General features: G+C 39.3%; 1 protein-coding gene across 1 annotated transcript in view; it reads left to right on the plus strand.

Moving 5' to 3' along the window:
• The window catches only part of EML6 (EMAP like 6), a 744,128-nt gene extending 733,971 nt beyond the window's left edge, over positions 1 to 10,157 (plus strand). Inside the window, 2 exon segments of the mRNA XM_030195849.1 lie at positions 8,710 to 8,810; positions 9,991 to 10,157. Of these exon segments, the coding sequence (XP_030051709.1) occupies positions 8,710 to 8,810; positions 9,991 to 10,015 (126 nt within the window). The 3' untranslated portion in view covers positions 10,016 to 10,157.
• The last annotated feature ends 6,780 nt before the right edge of the window (positions 10,158 to 16,937 follow it).

The following is a 16,937-nucleotide window of genomic DNA, read 5'->3' on the forward strand; positions in this document are numbered from 1 at the left end:
CGCACCCCCCTACCCCTTCTTTTTTTTTTTTTTTTTTTTTAGTACTTCCACCCAGTCTCTCCATCCAACCATCAAAACTCAAACCTTTTGCCCTTTAAAATAGGCTCCACAAAGTCCCAATAACAAAGAACAGATAAACACACAGAGTCAAAGAAGTAGATTGTCACCCCAGTGGCAGACATCAGAACCAAAAGGATATCAAACAGAATCTCAGTCAAAGTCACGTCTTGAGGCCTTGCTTTTTAGTTTTCTGGGAGACTCTCTTCCACTGCTGCAATTTTTCTCGAGTAGAGGGAGCCAGGTCTCCCCCAGGGCTCGCCATTGTTGTCAAGCCGGCCTCCTGCAGAAACTTCCATACCTCCGCAAGCCTGCGGAAGCGAAGCTGCTTACCCTTAAACTCAAAGCTCAGCGCAAAGGGGAAAATCCACCTATAGGGGATCTTCTCCTTCCTCAGGATTTCTACCGCAGGTCTCATCACACGCCTCTGCGCTAATGTAAATAGTGATAGGTCTTGGTACACATACACTCGCTCCTTCTTGTATTCCACAGATGGAGTTTGGCGCGCTTTTAGCCAAACCTTTTCCTTGAGCGCATAGGAGGAAAATTTTACAGTTATGTCTCTGGGTTTATTGTCTTTAGGCTTACCAAGTGCTCTGTGAGCCCGATCAAACAGAATAACAGCAGACTCCATGGGTTCTCCCAAAATTGTCTCACACAAGGATTTCACAATTGCAGGCACATCTTCCATGTTTCCATTTTCAGGAACTCCCCGAAATCTGAGATTTTGTCGCCTTCCGCGATTTTCCAAATCATCAATTTTATATTGGAGTTCCTCTGTCTGATCCTTTAGCTGCACAAAACGGATCTCCACTGCCTCCGATCTTTAAGCATTTTCGTCCATCCGTTCCTCCAGAGTTTCAACTCTACCCCCCAGCTCGCGGAGGTCAATGCTGATGGCGTCCACGTGCTCAAGAATTTCTTGCTTAGACGCCGCGATCTCTGCCCTGATTTCCTTCAAGCATTTAGCCAATTCTTTAGACAGGGTCGCTTTCGGGGAAGCTCTCCGCACACCAGCACTCGACGCAGCCGACTCGGATCCTGATGAGTGGTCCGGGGCCGGTGACACGTGTCTCGATCGATTCTTCGTCGACTGTCTCGTCGAGCTCCGCTCACCCTCACGCGTCTGGGACGCAGATATTTTGCTCATCTTGCTCCCTGAGTCGCTGCTAATCTCCAGGAGCCGTTCCGGGACAGAAACAAGACCAAGGTACCGCTATTAAAGCAAATTAGAAGCAGGGAAGTACGGAGCTAAGGACTCAGGCGGCCATCCGACTCCGTGACGTCACTTCCGTCCAAGAATGTCCATTTTTTTTACAGATTTTAGTGTCATTTGTACAAAAGAGAAGCGTGTTTTTCTCTTCTCTGCAGTATTATTTATGAACAGATTAAACACTCAACCCCAAGACTGAGTCTTAATATCCAACTATTGGCTATAATTTATTTATGGAATTTATATCCCACATTATCCCGATCAAGATTAGGTTCAATGTGGCTTACATTCAATAAATATCTCTCACTAGACACAACTATGTGCAATTACACAATTTTTTTATTAATTTTCTTATCATAGCATACATAAAAATGTATCCAACTACTTACATACCACTACTCAAACATACTCCAGTCTCACCACTCACACATCATTGTTCAACCTTACAAAAATATAAGATCAAGTGTAATCGACAAATGCTATAACATAATTTAGAATTGCTCATCTCATTAGAGGCACTACTGGTAGAGACTGCAGAAAACTTGTGTTATAATAAAATCAATCTGTCCAGGATTGTTTCTGCTTACAAGAGTTAGTTCATAGAGATGTATACTCTCTTTTCAATGTGTTACCGCTTCCTTTGTATATGTCTGTATTCTTGTAAGCAGCAAAGCAATCCCAATGTCGGTAACACCAACCGCATACACTGTGTCTCTCTTAAAGGGCTGTACAAATCCATCTCCCTACTGGAGGGTTTCTGTAGCTGCCAGTGTCTTGTCTACACGTGAGTTATAATAGCATTCAGAAGGTCGTGCATTTCTTCAGATGTTTTTAATATCCCATATCACTCATCGAGGACCCTACATGATGCCATGTTTCGCTCAAAGAGAGCGTCTTCAGGTGTCTGTGTAATTCAAAATACAATTGTTGCATCAATCACCACCCGCCATATTCATACACAACTTTAAATGCCTTAAATAACTAAACCTTCATATTTGAAAAATATTACTGACCTACACGAGTGTCCAGGAATCCAAACCAGCATCCATTGACGTGCTAAGCGCTCAAAAAATGCCCACACATGCGCATAACTGCGTGGTGGGAAAAATCCATTTAAATACCCTACCTGTCACATGACTGTCCATTCTATTTCTATATTTAACCCATAGGGGGCCATAGATTTCCACTGAAATATCACGCATTGTTCCTTTCTCACTAATATCAATGGAACATTGCCTCCCCTGGGTGCAGACACCATCTGCAACACTACAAACTTCAATTCTTGTAGCTGATGACCTATATGATGCCAGTGAGACATGAGTGGAGCCTCAATACGCCGCAACCGGATGTTGCTTAAATGCTCCGCAATACGAATTTTGATCTTGTGTGCCATATGGCCTATGTACCATAAACCACAGGGGCAGGTGATCCCATAAACACATTTGGTCAAATTGCAATCAGTCCAATCATTCAACTGGAACACCCATCCCTGCGTATGAGGGATGATCACATCCTTAGTTTGAAAAACATATTCGCAATAAATACATCGTTCACATCTATAATGACCCCTCGTATCTTGAATATCTCGTCCATGTGGATTAAGATCCCTAATGTGGGACATCCAGTGGTGTGCTGGAGCAGGCTCTCACAGGCTCTCGAGAGCCGTTTGTTAAGTTTTTAAGAATTTTGGGAGCCAGTTCTCCATGGCTACTTTAACAAATGGATCCCAAAATGTGGGCTTGGGCCCCTCCTGAATTCTCTTTTACTTTGCTGGCGAGAGAGAGCCCCCTGTTAACAATTTACCAGTACACCCCTGGGACATCAAACCTTCCCCTAAATTACGCCCTCTAGTGAAGGCAAACATGGGTGATTGCTGAAATTGTGGGTGTATAGTCAAAGTTGCCCAATGTTTTTTAACAATTTGTGAAGGCAAACATGGGGGATTGCTGAAATTGTGGGTGTATAGTCAAAGTTGCCCAATGTTTTTTAACAATTTGTACAATAGAAGTCGATACAAGTGTGTATGGTAACACACAGGTGAGACGGGAAAGGGGACTTAGCAGATGGTTGCCCAAACCATTCTGGTTGTGCATTGAATGTTCGTTTAGCCGCTTTTCGCAAGATTTTGGATGGATACCCTCTCTGCTTGAATCAGGTCGGCATTGATTCCACCTGATGTTGATAAATCCAGCACGAACTGCATAATCTGCGCACCCATAAAAGCTGACTATTCGGGATACTATTTTTTAGATTCTGTGGATGATGGCTCCGATAGTGTAAAATGGAATTTCAATCAGTCTCCTTCCGAAAAGATCTGGTAGTAAACTGACCTCCAGAGTAACAGATGTTAATATAAAGAAAATTGACCTCAGTACCTCCTATGTGATGTTCAAACTGTATATTGTTATCTCTCAGATTTAAATATTCAAAAAGAATGACTCAAATCTGTCCTGGTGCCCTTCCAAATAAGAAGATCATCATCTATGTATCTGTACCAACCCACCACATTAGAAAAAAAGATTGAGGGGTATACATACATCTTTTCAAATTGGGCCATGTATAGACATGCCACCGTGGGGGCAACTGTGGCCCCCATGGCGACCCCCTTAATTTGGTGATAAAACTGTTGCCCAAAAACAAAGAAGTTGTTATAAATCACTAATTTGGCCATGTCCAGCAGTAGAGATAGCTTATTGGCAGATAATGCCAAGGTATTAAACAATTGATCCAACATTTCCACAGCTGCTTGCTGGGGTATGTTCATATATAATATAATGCTCTGACATCTTGAACCTGATCTAATAATTGAAGAAGATGACCCGAGTCCTTCACATATGATGCTATTTGTGTTAAACAAGGACATAAGTGAAAATCTACAAACTGAGATAGAGGTTCAAATAGTGAACCACGGCTGTTTGAGTAGTGGTATGTAAGTAGTTGGATACATTTTTATGTATGTTATGATTCGAAAATTAATTTTAAAAAATTGTAATTGCACATAGTTGTGACTAATGAGATATATGACTAGTGAGGATATGACAGATGGGGGGGGTGACAGTAGGAGAGATGGTGTTTAGTAAGTTGGTGGGGATGGGATCAGAGGAACAGGTGGTGCATTTCGAGGAGGAAAGAAGGTGTGACCTTTTGACACACAGTGTTGGACTAGCGGAGCTAGTCATACATGCGTATAACAATCTAGTGGATTTCCCTATATAGACCTTGTCACATGGACTGCATATATAATATATAATACCCAGAGTCTGACATGTAGTGTGATGCCTTAGCTTGTATACCCTACCATCGTGTGTGAAACTTGTCGCCTCTAGTGTCAAATCACAAGTCTTACAGTGTGCTCTATTGCATTTGTAATGACCCAACGTTATTGCTGGAGTGCCACTCTCAGCTTCTGGTAACTGTGCTGGGCTCAATATTTCTTTCAAATTTCTTGCATGTGAAAATGCCGTTCTTAGATGATATTTAGCAAACAAGGCATGTGACCTCTGTGATTGAAATACACACGGGCAGAGGTTCGCCGAGTGGGTGGGATGAGGCCGGCCGTGGTGACTATGTGGGACTCTTCCCTAGTTGACGCGAGGTAGTTTTAGTGGAACTCCGTGAGAACCCTCTACTTATAAATAGCAGGCAGCAGGGAGTGGCTTTATTAATAAAGAAGTCATTAGCGTTTGAGATGCATAGGCTTTATCAAGATCCAGAAGGCCACTATGTGATTGTTGCGGGGCTCCTGCAGGGGGTCAAGGTGGCTTTGTGCAGTTTATATGCACCTAACAACTAAATACATTTTTTTTACTCTCCTTGAAGCTAAACTGGTGACTTTTGATGAATATCCATTAATCTTAGGGGGCGATTTTAACATCACTAGTGACACTTTGATAGATTGTCGACCTCCAAAACAGCCAGGTAAATATCATGAAGAGCGGGGGATGAATTTCATTTCTAAGGAATTGGAAGTAGTAGACATCTGGAGGCTCAAACACGGCAGCTAGGCTTATATTTGTAAATTAGCTATATTATGTAAGCCGCATTGAGCCTGCTGACAAGTGGGAAAGCGCGGGTTATAAATGTTACAATACAATACAATATTTGGTGAAACGCGATTTGAAAGCGCAAAACCCCTCAGCGAAAAACTACACTGGCTCCCAATCAAAGAACGCATCGTCTTCAAAATCTGCACCCTGGTTCACAAAATCATCTACGGAGAAGCCCTGAGTTACATGACATGACAGACTTGATCGACTTACCAATTAGAAATACATCCGAATCAACACGATCTTATCTAAATCTGCACTACCCAAGCTGCAAAGGACTTACATTGCGACACAATGTAACGAAAGACCGTAACGGACATTACCCGACTCTTCTTCCCCCTTTCCCTCCCTAAGTTCCCCCCAATTGTACCTACCATACATGTACCTCATTCTACCACAATATCACTTTGTATTCATTCATACTATGTATTTGTTCAGACCGGAATTGGCTAACACCGTTAACGGTTATATGTAAGCCACATTGAGCCTGCAAAAAGGTGGGAAAATGTGGGATACAAATGTAACAAATAATAAATATATTTTAAGAAAATCCTATAGCTATATTGGAATAGGTTTACCCAGCACTTTTTGGATATTGTGGTGTTTACTTACATTCAAGAAAAACATCCAAAATATGATGTACTCAGATAATTATTACATTTTAACATATGAGGAATAATTGTGTGTTTGTCATGAAGGCTAGAGTATTAGTTACATTGAAACATATAAGAGAGACCACAACATTATTGTCTTTTGATAAGATATGTATTTAATACTTTAGTAATTTACAGAATCTCAGATAATCTTCTTTACCTTAATTGCTTGGGTAGATAATTCCAAAGTTTGGTATTCTGATCTGTGAATATTGTGACAAGGATTGATTTGGAAGAAAGGACCTTTGCAGTTTGTGTAATGGAGTATGAGGTATTCTCTAGATCAGCATTTCCCAAACTATGCACTGTTTTCATTCTTTATTAGTAGCATACATACAGATGTACAAAGAGGAAGTATAATAATGGAATAACTTTTCATAGGTAGAGTAGTAATTTGTTATAAATCTTAATCAGTGTGTCATTTTGAGGGGCTGGTTATAGGAACATCCTAGCACTGTTATATTTGTGCAGAGAAAAAGATGGAGACCTATGTGCCCGGGGGGTGGGGGGGGGGGGGGGGGGGGGGGGGGGAAGATCGGGAGGGCGCTGTGAAAAATTGCTGAGACACGAAGGGTGCTGTGAACTGAAAAAGTTTGGGAACCACTGCTTTTACTGTATTACAAGAAGGTAAATCAATTAGTTGTTACATGTAGGAGGATGATAAACCATATATGATTTGGTAAACAGTCGTGCATATTTTAAAGGTGATTCTGGTGTTTATGGGAAGCCAATGAAATTGTTGTATGCAGTGCTCCTCACTTTGAGAAGGCTTCTCCTCTCTTGTTAAGCCTTCTCAAAGTGAGGAGCACTGCATACAAGGTGAGCATAGCCATTGGTGGGCCCATGTGGGCCTGGGCCGACCCAGTTTGGGCTCAGGCCCACTCAGCAGCAGATACACCTTGTCAGTGTGATGTGGAGGGAACAGGCTAGGCTCCCACGGTCCTGCATCCCTGTATTAAATGGGTCCCATATAGCGGCAGTGATTCCTTCATGCTGCCTGCCGCTAACGCGGAAGCCTCTCCTCTGCTGCATCCCACCCTCTTTTGTCACAATTTCCTGTTTCTGTGCCTGGGTGGTGAGACGCAACAGAGGGACTCTCAGATTAGTGGCAGGCAACGTGTGGGAATTGCTGCCGCTACCTGAGACCCATTGAAGAGGGTCAAAGGGAGCGTGGTGGGGTGAGGGGAGGAACGAAGGAGAGATATGTAGAGTGGGAGAGGGAGAATTGTTGGATATGGGGTGGAGGGGGAGGATGGGAAGAAAGTAGAGATGCAGCAAAGGCGAAGGGGAAATAGAGATACTGCATGGAAAGGGGAGAGGGGCAAGAGAGGGAAAAATGGACATAGGGTTGGAGGGGAGGAAGAGATATTGGGCACGATAATGGAGGGGGAGGAAGGGAGAAATGTTGGACCCGGGAAACAAGGGAGGGAGAGAGAGAGAGAGGGAGATGATGGACAATGGGGAAGTGAGAGGAAGAACTGTTGGAATATAGGGTGGAGGGGAGGAAGGGAGAGATGCAGCAAAGGGGTGGAGAGGGGTGAGAAAGGGAGGGATAGATACTGCAGGGAGAGGGGCGAGAGAGGGAGAAATGTTGGACATAGGGGTGGAGGGGAGGGAGAGATGGTGCATGGGGGAGAGAGGGAAAAATATTGGGCATGATGGTGGAGGGGAGGAAGGGAGAGATGTTGGACCCAGGGCACAAGGAAGGGAGAGAGAGATGGACGACAATAGGAGAGAGGAAGGGATGTTGGGCAAGGGGGGAGAGATACACAGGAGGTGGAGAGGGTATAAAGAGGGAGATGTTGGATCCAGGAGCAGAAGGAAGTGATAGAGAGATGCTGGACAATGGGAGAGAGAAATGCTGGTATGGCAACACATGTTCTTATGTTCTGTTGGGAGAGCACAGAATGGATATTTTAAGAATCATTTACTAACAGTGCACAGTAATGCAAATAAAGCATATTTGCCATAGGGCCCCTTGCACAAAATGAGCCCTGTGGCAAATAACGCATATTAAGAATATTAGCACAATCAATTCTTGTATACCGCTAATATCCCCTTTCCAGGGTTCAGTGCGGTTAACATTCTAGGTGACACAAAAGCAAATAGTGTTAGTGTGAGGTATGAGAAACATTAGAGACCATTGGTGTAATGCACGAGACTAAAAACATTAAGGAAAGGATAATGGGTGATACTAGGAGGTAGAAGTCATGATGGATTATTATTAAGAAGTCATGGTTACTGTTAGTAAATGACCCCGTTTCTGATCAGTATTTAACTAATGTTTATGAACTGTATTTAAAATTTGTATTTTGAAATATATATCGAACACACTTTGGGGCTCATTTTCAAAGTACTTAGACTTACAAAATTCCATAGGTTACTGTGTAACTGAAAGTCTAAGTGCTTTGAAAATATGCCTATTTATAGTATATTAAATTTATTGTATCATATATTTTAGGAAGTATTCGATTATGTAGTACATATTTTTAAATTGTGTAGTTTTTAAGCTGTTGTAAACTACATTGATGGTTTTATGATGGACCAAGAATACAGTATATAAGCTTAATATTAGATTAGATCCTTTGATACATTAGGCCATATGCATCATATTTTAGTGTGTGTGTATACTACATTAAATTAAAATAGCAAAAAATATACTTTAGCATTATTTCATATGCAGTTGAACACATTTAGTGCAACACTAATTTGTCTTCAATCTTGTACATTTTTCCAATAGGCCAAACACAAACGCTACTTTGGTCATTCTGCTCATGTGACCAATGTACGATTTTCACATGATGACAAGTATGTTATAAGTACAGGAGGAGATGACTGCAGGTAAAACACTCTAGAGTATATAATTATTCCATTTATAAAAGTGTAATATTTAAAATACTTATAATTTTTTGTTATACCCTTTTATCAACAAGGAAAGTATCAGTGTTTTAGTAAGGTAAAATGCTCTCTCAAGATTGGGTGACTGACCTAGATAGGTTCAGTATCATATGAATAATTAGGATTGGCTGTGTTTGCTAAATTTTGGACTAGGCTCTCCCTAGATTGAGAAGATGAGTCTGCACAGAAAAGACAGATGATTAAATAAGGGATATATTTTCTTATTTTATCTGGTATGTATTAGAAACTTTGGGGCTCATTTTCAAAACAAAAAACATCCAAAAAATGCCATAAATGTCTAAGTTGCAATTTTTGACACCCCAATTTTAGATAGTTTCTCCACAGTTTGTCCAGATTTCAAGGGAGCGTGTTTTAGGTGGGATATGGGCGGCACTGAAAGATAGATGTTTTTCTGTAATAATGGAACAAAATGAAAACGTCTAGGGCCAAAATTAAGACTTTTTGCTAGACTTGTTTCAATCACGACTAAGTGAGCAAAAAGTGTCCTAAATGACCACTGGAGGGATTAAGGCATAACCCCCCTTACTATCCCAGTGGTCACTGCCTCCACTCCCACCCCCCAAAGATGTGAAACAAACAGTAACTATCAGCCTCTATGACAGCTTCAGATGTTATAGCCAGTCCTATTAGAGCAGCAAGCAGGTCCCTGGAATAGCCTAGTAATCGGTGCTGTTTTTGTGTGTTTTTCCTTTGGACTTTTGTTTTCCCAAAAGTGGTCCTAAAAGATAGACATACTGAGCACAAAAATGTAAGTTGGATGTTTTTCTGGTTTGAAATTGGCCATGTTCACTGCTGGATTTTTAGATGTTTTTCGCAAAACATCCAAAATCAGATTTAGACATCATATCAAAAATGCCCCTCCATGTTTTTAATTCCTCATGTATTGTTTGGGGTTAGATAATTGTTACCTTTCTGAACTTGATTTGATCATGTAAAGGTAGAATCCAAATATGTAATTTAATTTAATGAAGTGGAATTCATACATTTACCTTTCATAACTACTTCAAACACTTGGCAGCATATAATTGTCACAGTTTTTGATTGAAAATAATAGTTTCAATACAAGGTTAAGAAATATATTTCATCTGATCATTTTTTCCAGTGTATTTGTTTGGAGATGTCTTTGACAGAAAATTACTATTGCATGGCTGAAGAAGATGGACAAGTTGTGAATCCTTCACCAACTCTAGGCTGCATGAATTCACCATTTTCTAAAATTTATAGTGTGAATGTATTTAACAGCTACTGAAATCTTACATGAAATAAAACAAAGAGCCCTAATAGGGAAGCCGGCTTAAAAAAACAACCCCCCTGTTTACTAAGTCTTGCTAGCTCCAACACAGCCCATTCACTTTGAATGAGCTGTGTCGGCATTGCCGTGCTGCTTAGTAAATTGGGGGGGGGGGGAGGGGAAAAGACGTTGCATCATAAACTGTTTAAGCCTTGCTAGCCCACTATGAAGCTGTACATCAACTTTATTGGAATAAGTGAGATAGCCAAATTGTACATTTCCAGCAAATAGCTTCAAAAAAAAATCTAAATGCCTAGCATACTCAATTTCTTGTTCTTACTGTACCCTTTAATTTACATTTTTTATATCTTAACACGTTTAAAAATCATAGCTATTTCTATCAAGAGAATTAATTTTTAAAACAATTATTCTTGTTGTTTAATGATAAGTTTGATGCATCTTTAACAAGGAAATTGCACATCTTGTAACAATCATGCTATTTTTGCATTTTAGTTTTCATACAAGCCATGTTAGAAATAATGAAAATATAAAATGTCTTGATTTTCTTTCTTATGGGCATCTAGAGCTAGATTTACTAAAGTGCACCCTCACATCACCACTCATTATTAGTGAATAGGTACCATTGCTTAAAATGTGGCCTAAAGTAAATAACACATATTAATGTATGTTAGTGCACTTTAGTTAAGCTAGTTTGTGACTTTTTTAATCATGAAGTGCCTTGACAGAATCTCCAGTGGCATGGGTCTCATGTCCCACCACTCTCTGCTTTTAACATATGGTGCTATGACTTCATAACTAAACTAGTTTTCAGATATGTAACCCTCTTTTAACAGATTTAATTTCTGTAAAAATTCAACTAGAAATTTTATTCTTTTATATACGTAGTCAACCAATGCTAGAAGCTCACCCCATGATACTAATTAGTGTTTCTTTAAGTTCATCGTTGCTCACTTTACTGACCACGGTAGGATTTTGCTATTTTTTTAGCTATTCTGGTATCAACCAAACTGACAGAAATAAAGTAAAGTTTTCTCACCATACATAATTCAAGAGAGGAAATGTGATTCTATTTTAGAAAAAATTACTATTAGGAATATTCAGATAAAGAATATAATCTAGAAATTTATTCACTAGGGGCTCTTTCTGGGCCTTGCATTTCCTAAGGGGAACAGGTTATACAATGCCTGACCAGTGCAAATTCAGTATGACCTTTAAAGTAATTATGGGCTGAAAGTCATAACGGGAACTCCTTTCAGATTTTGCAGCAGGAGTTATATTAGCTCTGGCCTTGATACATGTTTAAGGGGGAGGGGAGAGGTGGTAGGCAGCAAGTCTGACATGAAAAAAAGAAGCTCATATCTACATTAAATTATCACCTTTTTGTCAGGTGGATAAGAATTTTCCAATTCAGTTTAGAAAGCTGAACCTTTTTTTAAATAAAATTGCCATGCAGATACATTAAGAGACTCATTTTCAAAGCACATAGACTTACAAAGTTACACCACGTAATTTTGTAAGTCTGTGTTCTTTGAAAATGAGCACCTAAATGTGTTTTACCTTTACGTGAAAAAGCATCACATATTTCAGACTTTTACAGACCAAAAGCACTGTGCCTTTGGATAGGTTTAACTATAGAGTACTACTGCTCTTACGTTTGTTTTTTTTACTGCTGTGAGTGAAGACAGTTTCTACAAGATAGAATCACATGATTACAGGGTCTGTGTTAAAAAAAATCCCAAAATAATCCTTTCTAGCATTTGAATACAGAAAGGTTAAATGGAGTGGCTAAAAATCAAACAGTAAACAGTAGAAAGAACTAAGCCTAGTTTTCCTAGACATTTATACACCCCATGCTTACTCAATAATAAGACTAGCACTTAAACCTCAAAGAAGGCAGTATCAAGTTTCTTATGGCATTATCTGTCAACAAGTAGGATGAATCAGCCACACACAAGTGGATAATATCATCCTACATCACCAAGAGCTCAAATTTAACTAGACAGTGTTTCAGAGCATGTGTGGTTGATCCCTCATATTGGTTTTCTTTTTTTCCACTTAGCTGACCAGATATGTTGGTTTAGCTCTCTCACTGTAACAGTTAAATTTTTTTCTCAACATATTTTCACGTTTTCTTAATTTTTTTTTGTCTTTCTTTTCGTTGTATTTAAAAATATAAGTAAAAAGAAGAGAAAACTGTGTGATTAACCTTTTTAAAATTTTGCAGTGTCCTGAGGAAAGCAAGGCTTTCACAAATACTCATTCTGTGGCAGCAAGATAGGCCTGCCTGATGGTCACAAAATATTTGCCCGTTGTCTAGATCCTGCACACAATCAGAACTGTTATGATTATGATAGGACATCTCCAAGTGCTCAAAGGAGTCAGAGAAATAGACTTGCAGAATATCTAGTGGTAGCAGTTGAGCTAAAAACGCTACCTGGCTTAGTAAAATACCCCTTATTATTTTTAAAATGGAGAACATCACAGATTGTATTGTATTGTGTAATTTATATTCCGCCTAAGGATGCAAGGCGAATTACAAATAAAAAAGAGCTTCTCATTCGAAAGAATTTACAATGGCCTTCCTTATCAAAATGCCAAATAAAATTTACAGTCATTGATTTAGAAATAAATTTTTTGATTCATTTAATTTTGCATTTGTTTTTTTCTCTTTTTGATGTATTTGCAGTTGCAACTGTTGTATCATTATTAAGAGCTTGAATTGCAATAAAAAATACTTGCCTTAAAATGTTTTAAGTGCCTTTTGAAAAAAACACTTAAAACTTATTTTTAAAGCAGTGATTGTAAATTTTATTTGTCATTTTGATGAGGAAGACTGTTGTAAATGCCTTCGAATGTGTGTGAAGTTTTATTTGTAATCCACCTTGTATCCTTAAGGTTAAAGTTAGAATATAAATTGTATAATACAATACAATACAATCTAATCTGATATTCCCCAGATGGACCTTTTTGCTTTGAAATTAAACAAAAAAAATACTCCTCTTTTGTTCCAGCAGACCAGCCAAAAACAGGATAGATCACGATGCTATAGCAATGTTTAGTATTAAAAACCATATTGTAATGCTAAACATTGTTCAAATGTCTATAGAAAAAGAAATTATTTAACCTATCTAAATATCAAAAAATGAGCTGCTTCATGGAACTCAGGTGGAAGGGCATTCCACAAGATAGGTTCTGCCACCAAGTAAGCCCAGAAGGTTTCCAGAAGGTGGACCTCTTTAGGGATGGGGTACTAACAACAGTCTTATTCCAGATAGTGAATAAGCTGGATCTTCCTCTTTCAGTGCCCTCTACACAAACATCATGGTCTTAAATTTGGTTCTCCATGCAACTAATAGTCAATGTAGAGCTCTCAATTTTGATGTTGTGTGCTCCCTAATCTTACAGTTAGTTAACAGGCATGCAACAACATTTTGAACCAATTGGAGTACATGCAATATAGCGGAGTCAGCGGAGGTATTGCTTAATCATCAAAAGAACACCGGAATGAATCTTCCATACAAGAGTAGAACCCCAGTCCACCTGGTATGCTCCTCTCCTGATTGGAAACCACTCTACCAGTAACCCAATAGCATAGAGGGACAAGTACTGACATCTTCTCCAGCTGCTTTCAAGCTGCTGCACTCAGTGAAGGCATTGCTTAATCATCAAAAGAACACCAGAGCGAATCTGCCGTACAAGAGTAGAGCCCCAGTCCACCCGGTAGGCTTCTGTCCTGATTATTACCACTCCACGCAGTAACCCAATAACACTGCAGGACAAGTACTGACATCATCTCCCACTGCTTTCAAACTGCTGCAGTCAGCAGAGACATTGTGCCGAAGTGGCCCCCTTTGGCACGCCCCTTCATGAGAAACTTCATGAATAATGTTTTGCACTTAATCTTATTCACCAGTACTACCCACTCCAAAGATAATAACATCTAACAACCCTATCCTATAAAAGATACCCATACTACTGCTTCTAACAAACTTTAAGTCACTAACTGTCATGACTCTCAATTGTTAAGTAATCTGCATTTCCATTTGTTCTTCTTCATCTGATTTGCAATCCAATTATTTGCAGACATTCTCAGAACTATCAGTATTGCCAAACAGATAACAACCTCTAACTACAAAACAAACTCACTTATACACTAAGCAAACTTTCACAATGAACCACTGGTTACCACTTATTATTGTGGCAGTTTGGCTGAATGGTATTACATCTGAAGCCTATGAACTATTCTATAACATCCCAATATTCTTCAACTCCAGACAACATAGCAACTGGATCCCAGGCAGAGCAAAAACCTACTCTCACAACCCAACAACCATACTCAATTTCTTCCACAATACTAGCCCAGCACCTCATGGTACCCACACAGTATCTTAGAAAATGACACGTCACAGATGGCACCTAATAAATATCGCAACTTTCCATAAAAATCTAGGCTCCTACCAACCGATACCACTCAGATACATAAATTCAAGGTCGGTTGTTTATAGGCTGACATCATTGGAGACTGGATAGAAGAGTCACAATTTGGCTTAGCCTTAATAACTGAGACATGGTTGCACTCTCAAGATGACTTGACTCTTCACAGTATCTGCCCTCCAGGCTACAAAATTCAACATCTCTCTAGAAACAACAAAAAAGGAGGCGGAATAGCCATTATCTACAAGTCCTTCTTCAAATCCAATCCTAAGATTGCAATCTCCCACTCTAAAAGCAATCTCATGTAACAATTCAGATGAATCACTAAACATATCAATTTAATTGTACTATACGATCCACCAGAAAACTGGAATAAAGCGGAAAAGGATATAACTGAATTCATATCCAATAGATGTGCTAATTCAGACAGTCGTGCTTGTGGGAGACGTTAATGTACACGTGGAAAAACAGGACGATCCCAATGCCAAAAGCTTCTTAAATTTTCTTGATACTGGGAATTTTTACATTCCTTATTCTCTTACAAATTCCCATGCATATAACAAAGGTCATCAACTTGACCTACTAGCTCACAGATTCACAGAATCCACCAACTTTAAGATTTAAGATATCTGAAGTTTCATGGCTACCAACACCTTGGTCAGACCATTTGAAATTAAACTTCACACTTAATTGGAAAGAGAATAACTGGAATATAATCTAAAAAAAAAAAAAAATCCACCTTCAATAGAAAATTAACGTAGAAGAATTTTGGTACAACATACCACTCGACACACTCCACTCAGCAATAACTTTAACCACATCTCGGACAACTTATGTACAACTGTGCTTAATGAAAGCAAACAAGGAATGGGAAATGGACCATGCAAACCAGAGATACTCAATGAGACTTTGGATATTCTAAAAAATGTTTATTGTAAGAAGACTTGACACAGTACAGTGTTTTGGCCACAGGTCTGCCTCAGGAGTCTAAAGAAAACATACATAAGACAAAATCAATAATAAAATGATAAACAATAGTGACAAAAATAAAGATAATTAAAATTAAAAATTTGACAAACAGATGATAAAATGTATTAATCAAGCTTTGTATAATGGTAATTACATAAAAGGTTAAACTTATACAATAATGGGTGTGATTTATAGGTAAAAATATAATATTAAAAAGATGACAAAGCATAAGTGGACATGAAAGTATGAACTGACCTCTGCAATATCTTTTACATAACAATATCCAAAAATTGCATTTATTATCGGGATTGGAAATGCAAAAATGGTCTATAAGTGCTTATATACAAACTATTGTATAAATGACAATCGTTTTATAACACATTTAGATAAAAGAACTTATAAACATATACAATGTATAAATTGCAGTGGGTGCTTCAAATAGTCCTTCTTGGTTATGCACTTTATTGGCATCAGAAACCACCAAATTGCCCACCGAGCGCATCTTACATCAGCTCTCAACACAAGCAGGTACTCATAGAGGACATCTCTGCCCTTCTACAGGCCAATGCAATCAAATCTGTGCCACCCAAGGAAGAGGGGAAGGGATTCTATTCTAGGTACTTCCTTGTGTCCAAAAAGACAGAAGGATTTCATTCCATCTTAGAACTAAGGGCCCTGAACAAATTCCTGGTCAAAGAAAAGTTCAGAATAATTTCCCTGGGCACCTTCTTCCCATGATTCAGAAACAAGATTGTCTATGCTCTCTGGACTTAAAAATTGCCTATACCCACATTTAAATAGTTCCCAGCCACAGGAAGTATCTCAGATTTTGAGTAGAGAAACTACCAGTATCACATTCTGCCTTCTGGCCTTGCATCAACTCCCAGGGTCTTCACCAAATGTTTAGCAGTAGTTACAGCATCGCTACACAGAATGGGAATTTGTGTTTTGATAATTGGCTGGTCAAGATCACATTGCAGGAAGGAATGCAAGACTTAATGTGAAGAACTATTCAGGTGCTGGAACTCCTAGGATTGGTCATAAACCCAATTCCCATCTGCTCCCAACTCAACAGTTGGAATACATAGGAGTCCTACTCGATATGGTGCAAGCTCAGGCCTTTCTGCCCCTAGTGTCACCAGAAACCTTGATAGCTCTCACCTTGCAGGTCCGAAGCAGCAAGCAGGTCACAGCTCAGCAGATGTTGAGATTGTTAGGCCATCTGGTTTCCACAGTGTATGTCCCTCCTCTGGCTCACTTCCATTTGAGTGGTGCCCAATGGACTCTGACTTCCCAGTGGATCTTTTCACTACTCACCTCATCAACAAGGTCCCTCAGTTCTACTCCAAGCTCAGATCACATGGCAGATTAGTGTCAGATGCCTTTCTCCTACT

The sequence above is a fragment of the Microcaecilia unicolor genome, chromosome 3 (assembly GCF_901765095.1).
Source record: "Microcaecilia unicolor chromosome 3, aMicUni1.1, whole genome shotgun sequence".
In the NCBI taxonomy this organism is placed as follows: Eukaryota; Metazoa; Chordata; class Amphibia; order Gymnophiona; family Siphonopidae; genus Microcaecilia; species Microcaecilia unicolor.